Here is a 17,437-nt window from a genome sequence, read left to right as displayed (position 1 = left end):
TTTCTGGTAAGTCCTCCGACTTAATATCGCGATGATATTAAGTTGGAGGAACAAAAAGGATGAGAATGTTAAAAAAAAAAAAAAAAAAAAAAAAATTAAAAAAGAAAAAAAAAGTGTGCCGGCAGTCAGGTTATAAAAAGGGAGGCTCAATTAACGAGCGTCCATTTTCCTAACCTGTTGCTGTGCACAGGTAAGGAAAATGATCGCTCGTAAAATTGAGTGTCCGTTTTCCTAATTTGCTGACAGCCACCTCTCCTGGGCGCCCGCTGGCAAGGAGGCGCTAGGGGTGCGCACTTGTCCCTAGGGCCTTCTTTTTAGTGCGACCCCCCTCGTTTAAATATTGGATCGCATGCCCAGGAGATGTGGCTGGGCACCCGTTAGGAAAGCAGGTGCTCAACACTGAGCGCCCGTTCTCAGCAGAGATTTATGGGGGCAATTTTCAAACTGTCTACATTGATGCAAAGTGTGCAGGTACATCGTCCAGTCTCCCCCCAGGATTTTGCACCAGTTCTGAAAGGGAAAGCACATGCATAGTTTCCCCTTTGAAAACTACCCCCAGGTGGTGGTGGTGGTGGGGGGGAGGACCCACAGAGATTTGCACCTGAAGGGAGATATTATGGAGGCCCATAAAATAATGAGCAGAATGAAACCAGTAAATGTGAATCAGTTGTTTACTCTTTCAAAAAGTACAAAGACTAGGGGAATCACAACGAAGTTACTAGGCGATATATTTAAAACAAATAGGAGAAAATATTATTTTACTCAACACATAACTAAACTCTGGAGTTCGTTGCCGGAGGATGTGGTAAAAGCTCTTAGGGTAGCCGAGTTTAAACAAGCTTCGTATAAATTCCTGGAGGAAAAGCCCATAAACCATTATTAAAGTGGACTTGGGGGAAATCCACTGCTAACCCCTGGGATAAGCAGCATGGAATCTATCTACCTTTTGGAATCCTGCCAGGTATTTCTGACCTGGATTGGCCTCTGCTGGAAACAGGATGCTGGACGTGATGGACCTTTGGTCTGATCCTGTATGGCAAATCCTATGTTTGTATGTTCCTGCTTTTTCTGTGGATGCTTTTTTCCATAGAATATAATGCGTGCAGATTCAAAAATTCAGTCTCTGCACATTATTGCCCTTCCCACCCTAGGAATACCTTCTCTCCATGTGGGTAAAAGTGTTTGGTGGAACCTGGGTAGGGGCCAGGCAAATTCCAGACAGCCTTTTTATCTATTTATTTATTTATTAGGTTTTTCTGTACCGGTGTTTGGAATTACCGTCACATCGGTTTGCAGCAAAATACATTAATAATAAAATAAAATATACATGAAATGAATTAATAGTAAAAACTCAATACAAAATAAAATGTTTAACAATAAAACTCACTGGGGCGGATTTTAAAAGGGTTACACGCGTAATATATGCGGGGCAGGGCGGTCCGGGGGCGAGGTGGAACCGAGGCCTCTGGCACAGTGGTCATGCCAGGGGATCGCGCACCGGCACTCGGCCGGCGTGCACAACCTATGCCTGCCCAGAGGCAGGCGCAACTTATAAAATAAAGGTAGGGGGGGTGATTTAGGTAGGGCTGGGGTCAGGTTAGGTAGGGGAAGGGAGGGGAAGGTGGGGGGGCGGCCTCGGAGGGAACGGCCTCAGAGGGAGCGGGGAAAGCCATCGGGCTTCCCTAGGGCTCAGTGCGCGCAAGGTGCACAAGTGTGCACCCCTTTGCACGCGCCGACCCCGGATTTTATAACATGCGCATGGTTGCGTGCGCATGTTATAAAATCGGGCGTAGCTACTAAAATCTGGCCCAATATACCCAACTTAAGCTACTATTCATATTATAGTATTAATAAAGTAAAAAAGATAGGATAAATTAATGCAGGTAAACAATAAAATTAAATAATAGTTATAAAATAACAAATAAAAGAGCATAATAATCCAATTTCGTCTTGGCACAGTCCAATGGCTTTTGAAACTTGTGCTCCCCATGGCTGCTAGTGTCATAGGTTTCTGTTATGATTTCTGAGCTGTATTAATTGTTCCTTTCAAAAGCAGTCATGAAATCTTCATTCCCTTCCTTCAAGCTAGCTGTTGCTTATCAGAGTTACATTTTACTAATAATTAATGTTCTTATTTTATCAGAGTGGAGATGACTGGATGCAAGATCACTGCATGCAAGTCGGGGATGCCTATCTGATTGTCTACTCCATCACAGACAGAGCAAGCTTTGAAAAGGCCTCTGAGCTCCGAATACAACTGCGAAGGGCACGGCAGACAGAAGATATTCCAATTATATTGGTGGGCAACAAAAGTGACCTTGTCAGGTGTCGTGAGGTCTCAGTAGCAGGTGAGTAACATCATAAAACGTAATAACATCTTTATAATGCCTACATTCATTTTTTGCACAGAATTCATTTCCAGCAAACTATGCAAAACACACCAGAATTGCAGCCAGTGACAACATTAGGACAACCCTAAGAATGGTCATAGGATAACTTGAAATCCTAGCCAGGGTGAAAAAAGGATGATGCTAGCTGTAGGCTAGCAAACCTAATTCTGCTTGATATACATCTCAGCTAGAGCATTCAATGTTCCTTATTTTGTTTCTTGCCAATGCTAAAAAACCACAAAAGACATTTTTTTTCCACCCAAGGAAAAGAAATGACCCAGGAAAGAAGTTCAATGATATAGATTTCAGCTGCTGGTTTAATTTTTTTCTGTCTCACCATACATTTAAAAAAAAATAAATTTATTTATGCATTATTCAATTTACATTCAAGGAAATACAACTTGAATATGTAACTGCAGAAATAATAAGAATATAACAAAAAGGAAAAATAAAACACAAATATCAATAGTCAATGTCCCTGCATTATCAAGTCCACATTAATAGCGTGGAAGTTCCAAACACAACCTCAAAAAACTTACCACAATTAGAGGAATTACGATCTGACTTACAGAATGACATTACTAATTGTATCATAAAAGATACAGTCATTATATGCTTACTCGCCAGTTAGAGGAATAGGCTTAGGTACAGAAGGAGTTTTATCTGCCAAAAAAATAGATAACTGCTCAGGTATAAGAAATAATATAGGTATTATTCTGAAATTTAATGACACATTCGCATGGAAATTTAAGCAAATAAAATGCTCCTATATCAAGTGCTTTAGGTCTTAAAGTCAAAAACTGTGTCGATCTAGACAAATCAGAGTAAATACTAATCTTGAGCCCCAGGAAAGTCTCATGTCGATGACAGAAATATAACTTCATTATCCATTCCTTATCTGACTCCATTAGGAAAGTAACAATCAATGTGGAAGGTGTCACAAAGTCCTCCTGAGTTGATTCCAAAATTGTCGTTATAATCCATAACCGGAGAAACTGGAGAAATAACTTGTAGACCATCTTGATTTAAGGATCCCTTCTTAAAAGGAGGAATATAATAGGCCCTAGAAATAATGGGTAAAGCTTGCTCAGAAATTTTCAAGGCTTGGACTATATATTTCCTTCACATGTCCTTAGATTCAACCAAAGGATCTTTAGGGAAATTTAGAATATGGAGATTCCTCCGACGTATTTGATTTTCTAACAATTTCAGCTTATTAGAAAGTACCTGATTTTCTTTAATAATATTCTGCTGTACCCCGGAGTGGGCCTGTATTTCCTTCTTCATAGAATAGCAAGACACTTTATTCTCCTCCACAATCTTTTCAATCTTATGTAAACGCTGTTCCATTTTATTGTAGGAATTAACCAAAGGATTGATCTGAAGTAATAAGCTCTTATTTAGGGACTGGATTGCTTCCTATATTGATTCTAAAGTAATACATTCTGGCCTTACCAGGAGAAATTCCTGAGGATCAATTGTAGCCTGTTCACTCTCCCGATGACGAATAGCCCCGTAGGCTGCAGCCTCCCTGGAGCCAGCAAGAGTCTCAATGGTGTTCTCCTCAATTCCACTGTTCCTCGGTGGTAACGGGATCAGAGTAACATTTTCCAACTTGTCACCCTGTTCCTCCCCACGAAGTTGTTCCACTAGCCTTGCCTCAGCCGGATTCTCTGGTGCCCTACGATCGGCCGGGGACAGAGATGTCTGCAGTTCCTGCAGGGCGGCGAGTTCTACTTCCTCTCACTCACCCCTCTGCGACCTTCCTCCCGGTATGGGGTCACTCTGAAGCAGGTGAGCGTCCAACGACCCAATAATTTGTGTGCTAAGGAACACAGAAGTCGAATTGCGTTGCCTAGCTCGGAGTTTTCTCACTGAATGTGGCATAATTGGATTCCTGGGGAAAAATTCAACGGAGCCACATCAACTGCGAACCATCAGGTCGGCCATCTTGGATCTCCCCCCTCACCATACATTTTTCTTAAGGAGTAGTAGTTTGCTCTGATGTATTTCCTTTCATTTCATTGTAGAGCTGATGTTACTGTGTTACCACTTTTGACTGAGGAAACCTTTTCTGGGGTGGCCACCTGTGCTGCCCTTGGAACAAAATTGCCTCATTATCTGTTGCTTCTTTCACTTTAATCTGTAGAGACATTAATTGGTTTAATGCATTTCAATAGGGCTTTATTACATGTTCTTGAGTTTCACGATGTGTCCCAAAATATCCCACCATACAGATTTGAAAGTTGGATGCCCTACCTTTTCCAGCTGAGCTGTGGTTCACAAAAGGGCAGAAAATCTCATAGAAATGATGTCTCCTTCCCTTGTGTAGGGCCCCGATGGCTGCATGGATCAATGAAACTACCCCTTGTGGGGGGCAAGGATGTGTTTCAGAAAAATTACCCCTCTATGCCAGGGGTAGGCTACTCCAGTCCTCGAGAGCCACAAACAGGCTAGGTATTCAGCTTATCCAAAATGAAAATGCACGAGATAGATTTGCATGCACTGCCTCCATTGTATGCAAACCTATCTCATGAATGTGGATATCCTGAAAACCTGTTTGTGGCTCTCGAGGATTGGAGCTGGCAGCCCCTGCTCTACACTGTTCTTTCAAGAATTAGAATGAGTCTGAAACCCTAGGGATTACATAGCATAAGAGTTCCATTACCTCATTATGAGCTGGACCCTTAGATATATATGAAAAATATACTAATTGGATTCAACTAATCTAATGTAAGGAGAAGGTATGATATTTGGAAGCAGGTTCTGAAATCCTATGTCAAACTAACTGACTACAAGAGTTTGAATAAGATAGAACTTTTAGAACTGTTTAGAGATAAAAAGATGCTTTTAAGCCCTGTATTCTACTACTGAAAGAAGATATCAGTGTAGAAGGGTTAATTCTTCTGAAAAGTTCCCTGCCCTCCACAAGACTTTATTTCATAGACTCATGCAGCCAAGAGAGCACTATACGAAGGAAGGAGATATTTCTGCTCGTTTGTAAATGAATCACTGTTAGGCTGGGAAAGTCAGGGTGGACAACTTTCAAAATGCTATTTTGAGGACTTTGTAGGGATGCATGGTTACAAAAGGATGCAAATAAGCAAATATTAGTAGCGTTTATAGAGGGCTCTGTGTTTGCAATTTATCAGTCTTGACCTTAAAAACTTGCATAATTCCAGGTTCAAATCTGTACGGTTAATTTGAATATTGTCAGAAGCACTATACAATAGAGTTTGGAGATAATTTTGTAACACTGTGCATAAGTTAGCTGGCAAATATGCTCATAAATTATACCATTTTTCAAAGCAGACTTAGGTGTAAAACTATGCACCCTCAATTACACCTTTTAGTTCGGCCAAGAGAATTTAAAAGCATACTTTTTCAAATAAAGTATGCATGTAAGTCCCAACCCCATCCAGACTCCACCCCATGGGACATCTCTCCCCCTATGTGCATAAAAGTATGTGCATATAATATAAATGAATGTAATCTTATGTGTGTTTCAATAATGCAATTTTCTAAAGGGCTATTTCTGTGCATAAAACACTACTCTACCTGCAGAAGTCCCTTTGAAAATTATCTTCTTGAGGTCCATATTCAGCCGCTGTGCGGCTCTGCTAGTTAACTGGATAAACATATCCAGCTAACTAGCACTGTATATTCAGCGGTACAATTGCACTAATGAGTATACCCGGCTATCTTAAAGTTACCGGATCTGTTTTTTACCAGCTAACTTTAGGACAGCTTTATGGGCTCAGCAGAGTTAGCTGGCTAGGTCTGAATATCAGAGTTTGCAAATAATTTATCCAGCTAGCTCAACTCCTCCTAATTACTGGCTAACTTTTCAGTTATGCATCAATCAAAAAGTGGGAACAAAACTGTTCGATCGCTAAAAAATATTCTTCAAATTGTGCTTAAATCAATCAATTTATTACTACTATTATAAGACATTTCAAATTTGTATGAATTTATAAACTTTTAAAGCCTACACATCTGTGGAAAAAATGCTTCATATAAGGCAAGAAAAATATTTTAGTTGTGCTTAAAAATCTTTTTAAGGAATTGGTTGAAAGTTTCATATAATCGTGTAGCACCACAATTGCATATTTATAATCATTAACTCCCAACCTCCTCCTCGTGTGAAGTTTAAAAAAAAAAAAAAAAAAATTTATGTCTTTTTTTCCCTGAATTATATTATGTGGCATCCAGTTATATTAATACATTTATTCCTATTATGAAGGTAATGAGTGTATAGACCCTTCTGTGAAAAATCAAACTATTATTAAAGTTGATATTTCTAACTTTTCAGTTAGCCAACTAAATGCTCTTGAATATGGACCTCCATGGCTTATAAATCAGTCCCCTGTTATTCCTGAATGGTTTATAGGTTGTGGCAGCTGGGGGCCTACAAAATAAGTGCCTCCCCTCCATTTCTTACCTCTCTTTTTCTATTGCCCTCTGCTCTGTCCTTGCCCGTCCTCCCCATGTTCTCTCTCCTCCCTGCCCTTATCTCTCCGCAGTGGCAGTTCTCAGCTGAACGTTTTCTAACTTGGGAAAGTCTCTGGGAGTTGCATTTCTTGCCCCACTAGCTGGGCTCCCTCCTTTATAGTGTTAGCTCCACCTTCACAGCCAATGTTTGAGCCCACAGCGCCTGGGCGACACCGTGTAAGCCTGCTGTGCCATTAAAGGTATCTGAATTTGATCGGACTGAGTTAGCTGCACCTGAGGGTCTGCTTGCAGGGAGGATGCTGGGCACAAAGAGCCTCTGTTCTCCGCGGGACTGTCCCCTCCCGGCAGCTGGACACACAGTAACTCCAACAAGGAAAAGAGAGGCAGAGACTTTAAGCCGCGCGTCCTTTAAGCAGGGCAGGTATTTTGGTGGTGCAATTGCACTGTCACACATTGACACCAGCAGCCGCTGTTTTGTAGGAGAGGAGTATATAATTGCCTGGTAGGCCGTGCCCCTGGACCATCAATGCAATAGTGACTATAGGAAATTACGTAGCTGTGAGATATTTATTTTAATCCAATTTAAATCTCTGCAACTTGCGCCATCTCATTTTCCATACTTGATAGGGCAAGCAGCTAAGATGGAGCCCACAATATGTCCTATGTTTCAGTGCTCGTAACGCATGCTGTTAATATTGCATTCACTTTATGGAAATACTGGAAAATGTTGGTTTTATTTAGTTTTTTCATTTCATTTTTTTTTTCATTTGTATTTTGTTTCGTCGGATGATTGTTTTGCTTCTCAGAAATGAATGAAACATTATATCGAAAAGGAAAAAGAAAAAAAATGAAAGGAAGGACCCTCCCTTCCAGTAAAAACCTCAGAATTAACATTTAAAAATGAACTGCTCCCAGAGGGAGAGGGAGGGCTCAGTTTAAAAATGTTGGCAGGTCTGCTTTTTATTTACTTCCCAAATAAATAGAAAGGGAACCCTCTCTCCCCCCCCCCCCCCCCCCCACAGATTTTGGCAGCAGGGTTTTTAAAATTTCATTTTGTAATGAAAGAAAGTCATTTTTTGGGGTTGCATTTTTCATTTCTTTAGAAAAAGAATGCACATCCTCACTGGTCTGTTAGGTACCCAGGTTATCTGAGAGATTTCTGCTTCCAGTCATTTCCTCCCCTCCCCTCCTGCCTCTTGCAGGGAACAGGCGGGGAGGGAGTGATGCTGGAGCGGGCAGAACACTGTAGAGAAAAGCTACTCTGCTCCCTAATCCAAACCTCTTCTCCCCTCCTGTCATTCTCTCCCTTCTCACCCTCCAACATCAGATGCTGCCTGGGCAAGATGCTGGTTAGCTGAGCATTCCAGATAACGTGTCCATCGTGGAATTAATACACATTATCAAGCAATTTATCCTCTACCTATAACTATGCAGTACATTATAACTGTATGCATGGATTCCACTGTGCATTGTTTCTCTACTCCAAACATATCATTTATGTAATAAGCCCGTAACAATCTTCTGCAATACTGCCACATTAACTCTACTAATCACCTTCCTGCCCTAGTGACCTTGTCATGAAGTAAATCTGCCTATGTACCTGTGTTCTGCACCTCAAAACCTAGATAACAGATGGATGGGAGGGAAAGCAGATAGACAGATGCAGTTATAGCTCATGGTTACATATTGGTAGGGATAGCTTCAGTGAAGCTACGCATCCCGTTCACCTATGGCCACCCATGTGTTATCCTTTATGTTGCACTTAGCAGTGTTCATGCTGATGCATCCAAATGGATGCCTGCCTGCAGCTCTTACGAAACTGAATTTCAGCCTTGGAAGCGAACAGCAGACTCTCCGAGGTGAATTTTCAAAAGATGCGCGGTTAAAAAATAACACTTGCACATGTAAAATAGCATGTACATGAGTATAAACTATTTTACAAACCGCAACTTACATACGTTTGTATATCAGGGACTGCGTGTAAACTTTCATGTGTAAAATTAAAGGGGCAGGCCAGAGGTGTTCCAGGCAGAAGCCAACAATTACCCGCATAAGTGGCTGTTTTACAACCTGCCAAAGTGATGCACATAAGTCGTTTACCTGCATATGTTTACTCTTGATCAGTATCTGGTGTAAGGGATCATAAACATTTCAAAAGTGAAAAAATGACTGGATGGGTGGAGGATCTGGGTGATATGGGGGAGGGGGGGACTTCAGACTTCAGTCTTTACGAGCTACGGTTGGACTGGACAACTGTGAGACTAATTGGTAAAACTGGTAATTTCACTGGTGCGCACATGTTAGAAAATCCCCTAACTTATGGGGGATAAATGCATCTGAGTGATGCGAGAAGAATCTATTCACGTGTCCCTTTAAAATTCAAAGTATATCATTTGCGCACACTTATCCAGCTAAACTCCGACTTATCTGGCTAAGTTGCGCCTTTGCTGCTACTTATCCGGATAAACAGTACTTTTGTTTTAGACTTGTCCAGCTGTCTTACATACCCCGATAAGTGGGAAAAGTGCTAATTAGACAGTTAAGTAGCGCTTTTCAGACTTACCTGGCTAAGTGCCGCTACTTTTGGCAGATAAGTCTGAACTTGTGCGGCTCGCGGTTTTTACATCCACAAACGTGTGCGTCCGTATGTACTCATATTTTTTAACCTGCGCATATCATGTGGGTGCAGTTTATAAAATACAGTAGTACATTATCGTGCATCCTCATACAGGTATATATGGGCGCACATGAGCACTTGTGAAAGTTATCCAACCTGCATATACCCAGTTCAGTATAACAAGGGGTGGTTTCCGTCTTGTACTTTTTGAGAGTGACTTTCTGTTCTTGCCTAAGGAATTTAAGTTAGCTCTTGAGATCTGCTTCTTCTTCTTTTTTTTTTTTAGTTATTCCATTACTGTACTGAATTTGGCTTCTCTCGCTTGCTGTTGCAGAAGGTCGAGCCTGTGCCGTCGTGTTTGACTGCAAATTCATTGAGACCTCTGCCGCCGTCCAGCACAATGTGAAGGAGCTGTTTGAAGGAATGGTGCGGCAGGTCCGGCTGAGGAGGGACAGCAAAGAAAAGAATGAGAAGCGACTGGCCTTCCAGAAAAGGAGAGAAAGCATCCCCAAGAAAGCCCGACGCTTCTGGGGCAAAATAGTTGCCAAGAAAAACAAGAACATGGCTTTCAAGCTTAAATCGAAGTCTTGCCATGACCTGTCAGTACTTTAAAGCTCTGAACTTTGGACTTGCCAACGGATGTCCCATTGGTGGACAACATTTGGCTGCTTTGTGACAGTAATCAATCTATATTAGATTGGAATACCCCACTCTTTTTCTACTTGTGTTTTTCACAGCTGTGGTTGGGACGAGGTAGTCAGACAAAAAAAAACCAAAGTGAAAGTACTTATCTTGCCATGAAAATCTGGCCACAAAAAAAAGAGACAAAATAAACCCTTAAATGTAAGACACTGGTTTAAATAGGAGGTGTCAGCAAGCCTGTCGGCGAGTCAGAAAACTCAAAAGTCACTCCGTCTACTCAATCATTCCTTTTATAAAGAGTGACAGAACAATTCCAAAAAGGTGTTCTTGTGTCAATGTCCCAAAACAATTGCAAAAAAGACTTCAATAATCTAAATGAAAGATATATACTTTATAAACCATCTTCTTAATGTTTTGCTTATCAGTCCCCTGTACAAAAACCATCTATTTTTAGCTGTCCAGAAAAATATGAGATAGTGACAGCTGTATCATTTCAGCACATGGAAAAGGAAAGTCTCTTAACTCGCAGTATTTGTTCATAAAAGAAAGAAATATGTTTCTTTTTGTACACCAGGGTGTCTAAAACTTAGCGTAAAGGATCTAAAAGCAATCTAATTCCTATAGTTTGGGTTTCTTTGATTTTTACACATTTCCTTGGGATAGTAGCATGCCGGCCAAAAATAATCTGGGGAGTGAAAAATCCCACAAAACAAAACCATTCTTGCATTTACTTTTTTTTTTTTAAATAAATCTGTGAATGGAATTTAAGGACCAAGATGGAAATGGAACTCAGAGTACCTCCTTCCTGCAGCCTGGCATAAAGGTATTCAGGTGTTTTTTTTTTTGCTTTCTGCCCTGGGGGTAACATCCCATGCAAACGGTGTTCCACTTTTTTCCTCTCTTTAGACCCTTTCAGATATAACCCAGTGAAGGCTGAAGTAACAAGATTCAGTGACTGCATTACACGTTTGCACACCAAGAATTAGCCGGTTGGATCAGACGCTTCCCAAAATGTCTGTCTGTGGACTGCCTGCAGGATACTTTCTCATACTTTGTGCTTCTCAAGGAAAGTTGCACTTGAAAAGGAGATCAAGAAGATGCTTGTTTTCACTATGCCATTGGTATCAAATTGGTGATGGTGATAAAAACAAGAAAAACACTGTGAACCTGTGGGAAACACACATTTGCAATAAAACAGTCAAATGCAAGATGCCATTTTAATATTAAAATCGAAATATTTATATAACAAAGCAATCTTTGAGTATGTTGTCTTTGCCCTTTCTGTATGCTACACCTACAATATATTTAAAATCTTTGAGAGAATAGCCATTTCAAATACTGAAAAAAATTGTAGTTATGGTATAACAGTAGAAAAAGAAAGTTGGAACGAAAGTATCCTAAACACGTCTTTCTTTCAGAATCTTGTAATAATGTAAATAAAGTCTTTGTCCATGAATTTCAGACATCCTAAGAATGTGTTTTTTGTTGAAATATGTTTCCTAATTGTGGAATCTTTTCTTGAAGGATCCTGTTCTTATAATAATATTAGAAAGCGTAATCTGAGAAGGGGATTGGAGGGCCACCAAAAAATATTTTGTAGCAGAATTTGTGGGATATTTTAAGGATCTTTAGAAGATAAAATACAGCCTTCTGCATAACAATAAAATAGATGATGGCAGAAAAATATCATCTGGCCCATCCAGACTGCCCAACCATCCTCATCGACACTGTAGGCATATTTTCCACCTGCAAGTTATAGAGCATGACTGCTAAGATGACATCTCTCCTGATTCTGGTCAGACTTCTTTAACTTTGTCATCTGCACCATTCTGGGTGAATGAGCATAGATATTCCCCACTTAGGGCCTCATTTTCTAAAGTATCGCAGGCCTGCGATACTTTAGGTAATGAGGGGCGGGGGCCGAAACGGGGGGCGGCGATCGCTGCCGGTTTCGCACCCAATAGCACCACCATAGAAGGTGTAGCTATTGGGCGAGAAGTAGGACGCGAAAAGGCCCTTACCTTTTCGTCGTCCGCGGTGTCTTTGCGGAGTTCTCTTCCGGGACCGACTCCACCCCCCATCCTGGTTTCGCACGCGATAAAGGACTTTTCGCGTGCGAAACGTCCCTTATATGTGCGACCCACTTGGAAAATGACCCCCTTAGTGTATACAAATGTAACCAGTTCCCAAGTTTGGTGCTTTATCCTTCACTTTGGGGTGGTACAGGTCCCGACGGGAAAGAATAGTAATTTTCTGGGGTCCTTTGGCATGTCTATCCACTCTTTTACTCTCAGTACTCACATTGAAGGTGCCAGACAGTCCAGAAAAGGCAATGAGGGCAATAACAGCAACAAGGGTAGGAAAATCAGGAATAACACTCTCTAGAGTGCAAAAATGATATTCCAATAAAATAGTCTTTACTGCAACTTAAGTAAACTAATCCAAGCCACAATGCCAAAAATACAGGACAGCATCAAAAATATATTAGCAATGAAGATGATTGTTAATCTGTCCATCTTAGGTGTTGCATCCCTTCTCACTTCTCTTGCACCATTATCTATGGGCAAAAACTGCTCCCCCTGCAATGTGGGAAAGCTGGAATGGGGTTTCAACATAAAGTCACTCCACAAATAGAACAAAATCCCCCAAGCACAAAAACTGCAGGCCAACTGTCCCCACATACAAACACATCCAACCGCAAAAAGTATCAAATTCTTCGTACTCTTACTTCTTCAGATCACCAGGGAATCAGACTCCTGCTTCAAATCCTCAATCTTGTCCCTAGTCCTCAAAGATACCGGCGGTACGCCCTCCCCTTCAAACTGTTCAAGTCAAAAGTCCAAAAATCCTTTAATCCAAACTGTTCCAATGTTCAGTGGCAAAAGCTTGACGAGCAGAGGCCCATCCAAAAAGTACTCAGCAGTCTCCCTTCTGAGACCCTGTAGAAGTCCCCAATCTTCTCTCTCCTTCTTATAGATCCTGGGAGGATCCAAAGCTTCTCCCAAAAGTATTTGAAATCCTGGGGGGAGATCAAAATACTAACTCCTTTGCTCTGAAATCCTAGGGAGATCTCTAGCTCCTTTCTTCCCTCTTGGTTGCTTCAGCCCGTGCCTAACCCTCTGAAGTTCTGGGCATGCTCCTAGGCAATATATACTCCAGATGCCATATCCCCTAAAAGGTGGGGTCATCACACAGGGAGGAATAAAAAATACAAACCCCCCTCCTATAACTTCTGAATATTCAAATTGCAAGGGCAATATTAGTGACTTTGCAATGGTCTAAATAACCGCCAATACTAGTGTGGCTGTTCATGGACATCCAGCTTCCTAGGTCCCTCTCTAGGCCAATGTTTCTCACCCTTTTGTAAGCCAGGGACAGATTGCAGAGCTGATGAGCCTGGGAGAGGGGGATGATATGGAGGAGTCCCCCAGAAGACGAAAGATCAGGGGAGGGATAGACTCCTCCCCATCCACCTGGTCTTTCATCTCATGGATCAGGCAGTTTAAGAAAATCGTTTTCTAAAAAAAATTCTCATTTTTTAAAAAAGCAACCTTATCTTTGCCTTCCTTGTCCTCAGAAAATAAAAACTTCCTCCATATCCTTCCCAGCCATTAGTTGATGATTGAAAAAAATGCCTCCTGTTCCTTCTTTCCTCCATCTAATCAGCCACCAGTTAAGTCATCTTAGAAAAAAGAAAAAAACATCCTTCTTGTGTATACACACACAAACACTCACATATCTATCTATATCTATATCTATCTATCTATATCTATCTATCTTTATCTATCTTTATCTCTATCTATCTCTATCTCTCTATCTTTATTTATCTATATCTATCTATCTATATCTATCTATCTATCTTTATCTATCTATCTATTTGTTTTTTAATCAGAGGTTAGTAGTTTTTTAGTGTTTGGGTAATTGCCAGGTTCTTGTGGCCTGGTTTTGGCCTCTGTTGGAAACAGGATGCTGGGCTTGATGGACCTTTGGTCTGACCCAGCATTGCATGTTCTTATGTTCTTATGTATGTTCTTTTTCCTAAAAGATAATTGGAAATTCTAAAAAGAAAGATCTTTGGATGCTTTACCGTTGCACCTAAAATTAGGCCTGATTTACTAAGGCTTTTCTCCCATTCAATGTCTATGGGGAAAATGCTTAGTAAATGAGGCCCTTACTTTGACATTTGGTGGGCAATTTTCAAAGCCATTTTTCCTAGGTAAATTGATCCATTTGGAAATTGTCATCTCAGTCCGGATAACAGTATACATGAGCTTCCACACTGCACACACTTTCAAAAAAAGTTGTATTTCTGTGGGCGGGCTTGAATCAGGGGATTTCCAAAAGTATGGGTAACCCTACCCCTGTGTGCCTATCCTGCACGGGTGGGGCCATAAAGGAATTTGCTTCTCTTTGGGGCTGGAACCACTCACTGCCTAACTCACTCACAATCTCTCTTACTTCCAGGGATGGATTCATTGTAGGTGGGGGGGAGGGGAGAATTACTTCCAGGGCCCAATGTGGCAGGATTATCCTTCTTACACATTCCCTTTCTTTTATGATCTCTTGGGAGAGGGGACTTGTCCTTATAGTGGGTGCAGTGAATGTGAAATAAATACTCTGGAGTCTCTGTGTTATTGTCCAAATTTAAAATCTTTACTGTTCAAACAATGGTGATGAATGGCACAATAACTCAAACTGCAGCACCACAGAATTCTCTTGTTTCCTTTTCTTACAGCCTCTTCCCTCTTTCTGTGTAAGACTCACATATCAGGGCTAGGGAAACTTCTACTCTCATGGATTAGGTAAAGTGTAGCTCCCAGGTAGGCAGGGTTTCTTTAGACTGGTCAAAAAACCCCCTTATAATCTGATAAAATGGTTAAAGAGGCTTTAGCACAGAGAGTAAATCTTCTCTTTCTCTCTCAGAGTAGTGAAAACACTAGATGCTGGAACTCAGGATCAGGAACAAAGCAGGAACGAATACTGGAACTCAGGATCAGGAACGCAGCAACACAGGAACAATGCCAGGAATGAGCGAGGTGACCTGTTGCCAAGGCAAGCTCTGACTGTAGAGCTTTGCCTTAAATACCCTGAGCCATGACATCATCACTAGGGGCCACAGGAGCTTTTCCTGCTGCAGCTCCCTTAAATCTCGGCAGGTGGTGCGCGCGCCTAGGAGCAGAGCACCAAGAAGGACAGCTGTAGTGGCGTGGCTCGTGTGGCGGCAGCCTCTGGAGGGGGAGAGGAAGTGCGGGTCAGCAGAGGGGAATCCCCTGCCGAACCAGAAGGCCCGGGACATGCAGCAGCAGCACGGCCGTTAAGACGGCTGCCCACCACCGCGAGAGAAGGTGGGACCGAGCTCGGGGCCCGGCGTCAGCGGTTAATGGGGCCCGGCCCAAGGTCTCTATGGCCAGGAATCGTAACACCTCACACAGAGAAAATGTAGAAGACTTCAAGGGATAGCACTGATAAACATAAAATACAAGATTAAAAACACCTGGTTTCTGGGCATATGCATAATAAAAAATTTGTTTTGATTTGTTCATTTATTTTGTAGATCACAGTCATTTCTTTGGTGCATTTCAAATGAAAAAAAAAAGCCATTTATTCATTTTATTCATTCATTCATTCATTTGTTTACCTTTATAGTCATGCCAATGCATCAAGACTATGTTGACATGGCATGAACATGACTACCATGTTTAGACCTCTCTGTTTTATATATCAGCAAATATCTTCAAAGAGCAATGTAAGAGAAATTGGATGGGACAGAAGGGAAAATGCAGGAGGGAGATCCAGGGAGGAATCTGCTCACCCTGATTCAGAACAGTACTGGCATCTGACTATTCATCCCTCTTTGACCACCCTTTAATATAGACACCGCAATGACTGTACCACAAGCTCTTACTGCCTCAGAGCTCACAGACTGTTAGGATTCGTGGATTTCGTGGACCCTTGGCCTGGGTGGAGGTTGATACTCCCTGAGGGTGGGGCCCCACAGGTCCTCACAGTCGGGAGGCGAGGTCAGCTGCAGCAGGGGACACGACTGTAGTTCAGTAGAGTGAGAACGGCCTGCGTCACTGCCACGTGATCGCAGGTACCTGCACTGAGATATACTGTGAGGCACCCCGAGGAGTGGGACGAAGAGGCACAGTTCAGCGGGGTCACAGTACTTAGGCAGGACTGAAGATACGATGTCTCAGAGAAGGAACCTCTAAGGCAGAGGTGCGCTAGGCAGGCCCCGAGGAGCGGGGAGCAGGGAGACAGGATCTCTGAAGGAGTGATGCAGGGACTGTCTCGCGGGGTGGGACAGCGTAGCAGCAGAGTCTCTGGTGTGATGACGTAGGGGCTGCCCTGAGGAGCGGGGAAGCGCAGAATCAAATCTCTGATGTAGTGACGTAGGCTGCCCCAAGGAGTGGGGTAGCGTAGAGTCAAGTCACTGGGGTAAAGACGTTGAGACTGCCCCGAGGAGCGGAGAAGTGTAGAGTCAAAGTCTCTGATAAAGTGTTGAAGAGGCTGCCCCGAGGAGCGTGGAAGTGTAGAGTCAAGGTCTCCGGTGTGGTAAGGTAGAGACTGCCCTGAGGAGTGGGGAAGCATAGAGATGGGATCTCTGATAGGCAGTGCTGAGGCTACCCCAAGGAACGGAGGAGCGAGTCGGCAGGAACTCTGGTGAGGAGTACAGGAGCTACCCCAAGGAACGGGGAAGCCTGGAGACCAGGTCTCCCGAAGGAAGCGCATGCAGGCCCCTGAGGAGCAGGTACCCGAGCCAGAGTCCAGATCAGCAGGTGGAGATCCAAGGCAGGAACTACGGGTCCGGAGAAACAGGAACAAGCACCAGTGAGGCAAAGGAACTCGTTGCCAAGTCAGTTTGCATAGGCCAAAGGAGGTGCTTAAATATCCCAAGGTAATGATGTCATCAGTAGGGGACGCCCCAGGGATTCCCGCCATTGGCCCTTTAAATAGAGAACAAGTGGCGCGCACATGTGCCTAGGAAGGCCCGGAGTCGGTGCATGGGCCGGCGGCGTCCCAGCCACCATGTGGAGCAAGGAGGGCCAGGAACAGTGCGGCGACAATGGCTGGCTAGAGCTGCAAGTTCCCCTGGAGAGGAGGGCCAGGCATGGCATGATGTGAGTTGGGTCGGCCGCACAGACGTGAGCTCTGCACTCATGCCAAGACAATTTAACAGCTCCAAAAGCTTTTGAGGCTCACACTGCTCTTCAGCATCCAGTCTTTGAATGCCTACATTAGTATCTTGCCGCATCTGGGGTGGCCACATACCAGTCATGTTTCAGGATAACCCTGAGATAATTTACATACACACTGCCTCTATAGTATACAA

The 17,437-nt window shown here is 42.7% G+C and overlaps 1 protein-coding gene across 2 annotated transcripts in view; it reads left to right on the top strand.

Annotated features, from left to right (window-relative positions):
• Positions 1-11,562, top strand: part of GEM (GTP binding protein overexpressed in skeletal muscle) — an 85,662-nt gene extending 74,100 nt beyond the window's left edge. Inside the window, exons 5-7 of one of the 2 annotated variants that reach the window (XR_003854893.1) lie at positions 2,144-2,348; positions 9,794-10,924; positions 11,008-11,562. Coding sequence is in view for 1 of the 2 variants with exons in the window: in XM_029591694.1 (XP_029447554.1) it covers positions 2,144-2,348; positions 9,794-10,071 (483 nt within the window). In the remaining variant the exon portion in view is untranslated. Of the gene's footprint in view, positions 1-2,143; positions 2,349-9,793 lie in introns of both variants that reach the window. The other variant, XM_029591694.1, reaches the window with a different exon arrangement.
• Positions 11,563-17,437: the final 5,875 nt, after the last annotated feature.

This window comes from Rhinatrema bivittatum, chromosome 2 (genome assembly GCF_901001135.1).
Source record: "Rhinatrema bivittatum chromosome 2, aRhiBiv1.1, whole genome shotgun sequence".
Lineage (NCBI taxonomy): Eukaryota > Metazoa > Chordata > Amphibia > Gymnophiona > Rhinatrematidae > Rhinatrema > Rhinatrema bivittatum.
Note: the sequence above shows the minus strand (reverse complement) of the source record. Positions and strands in the feature narration are given on the sequence as shown.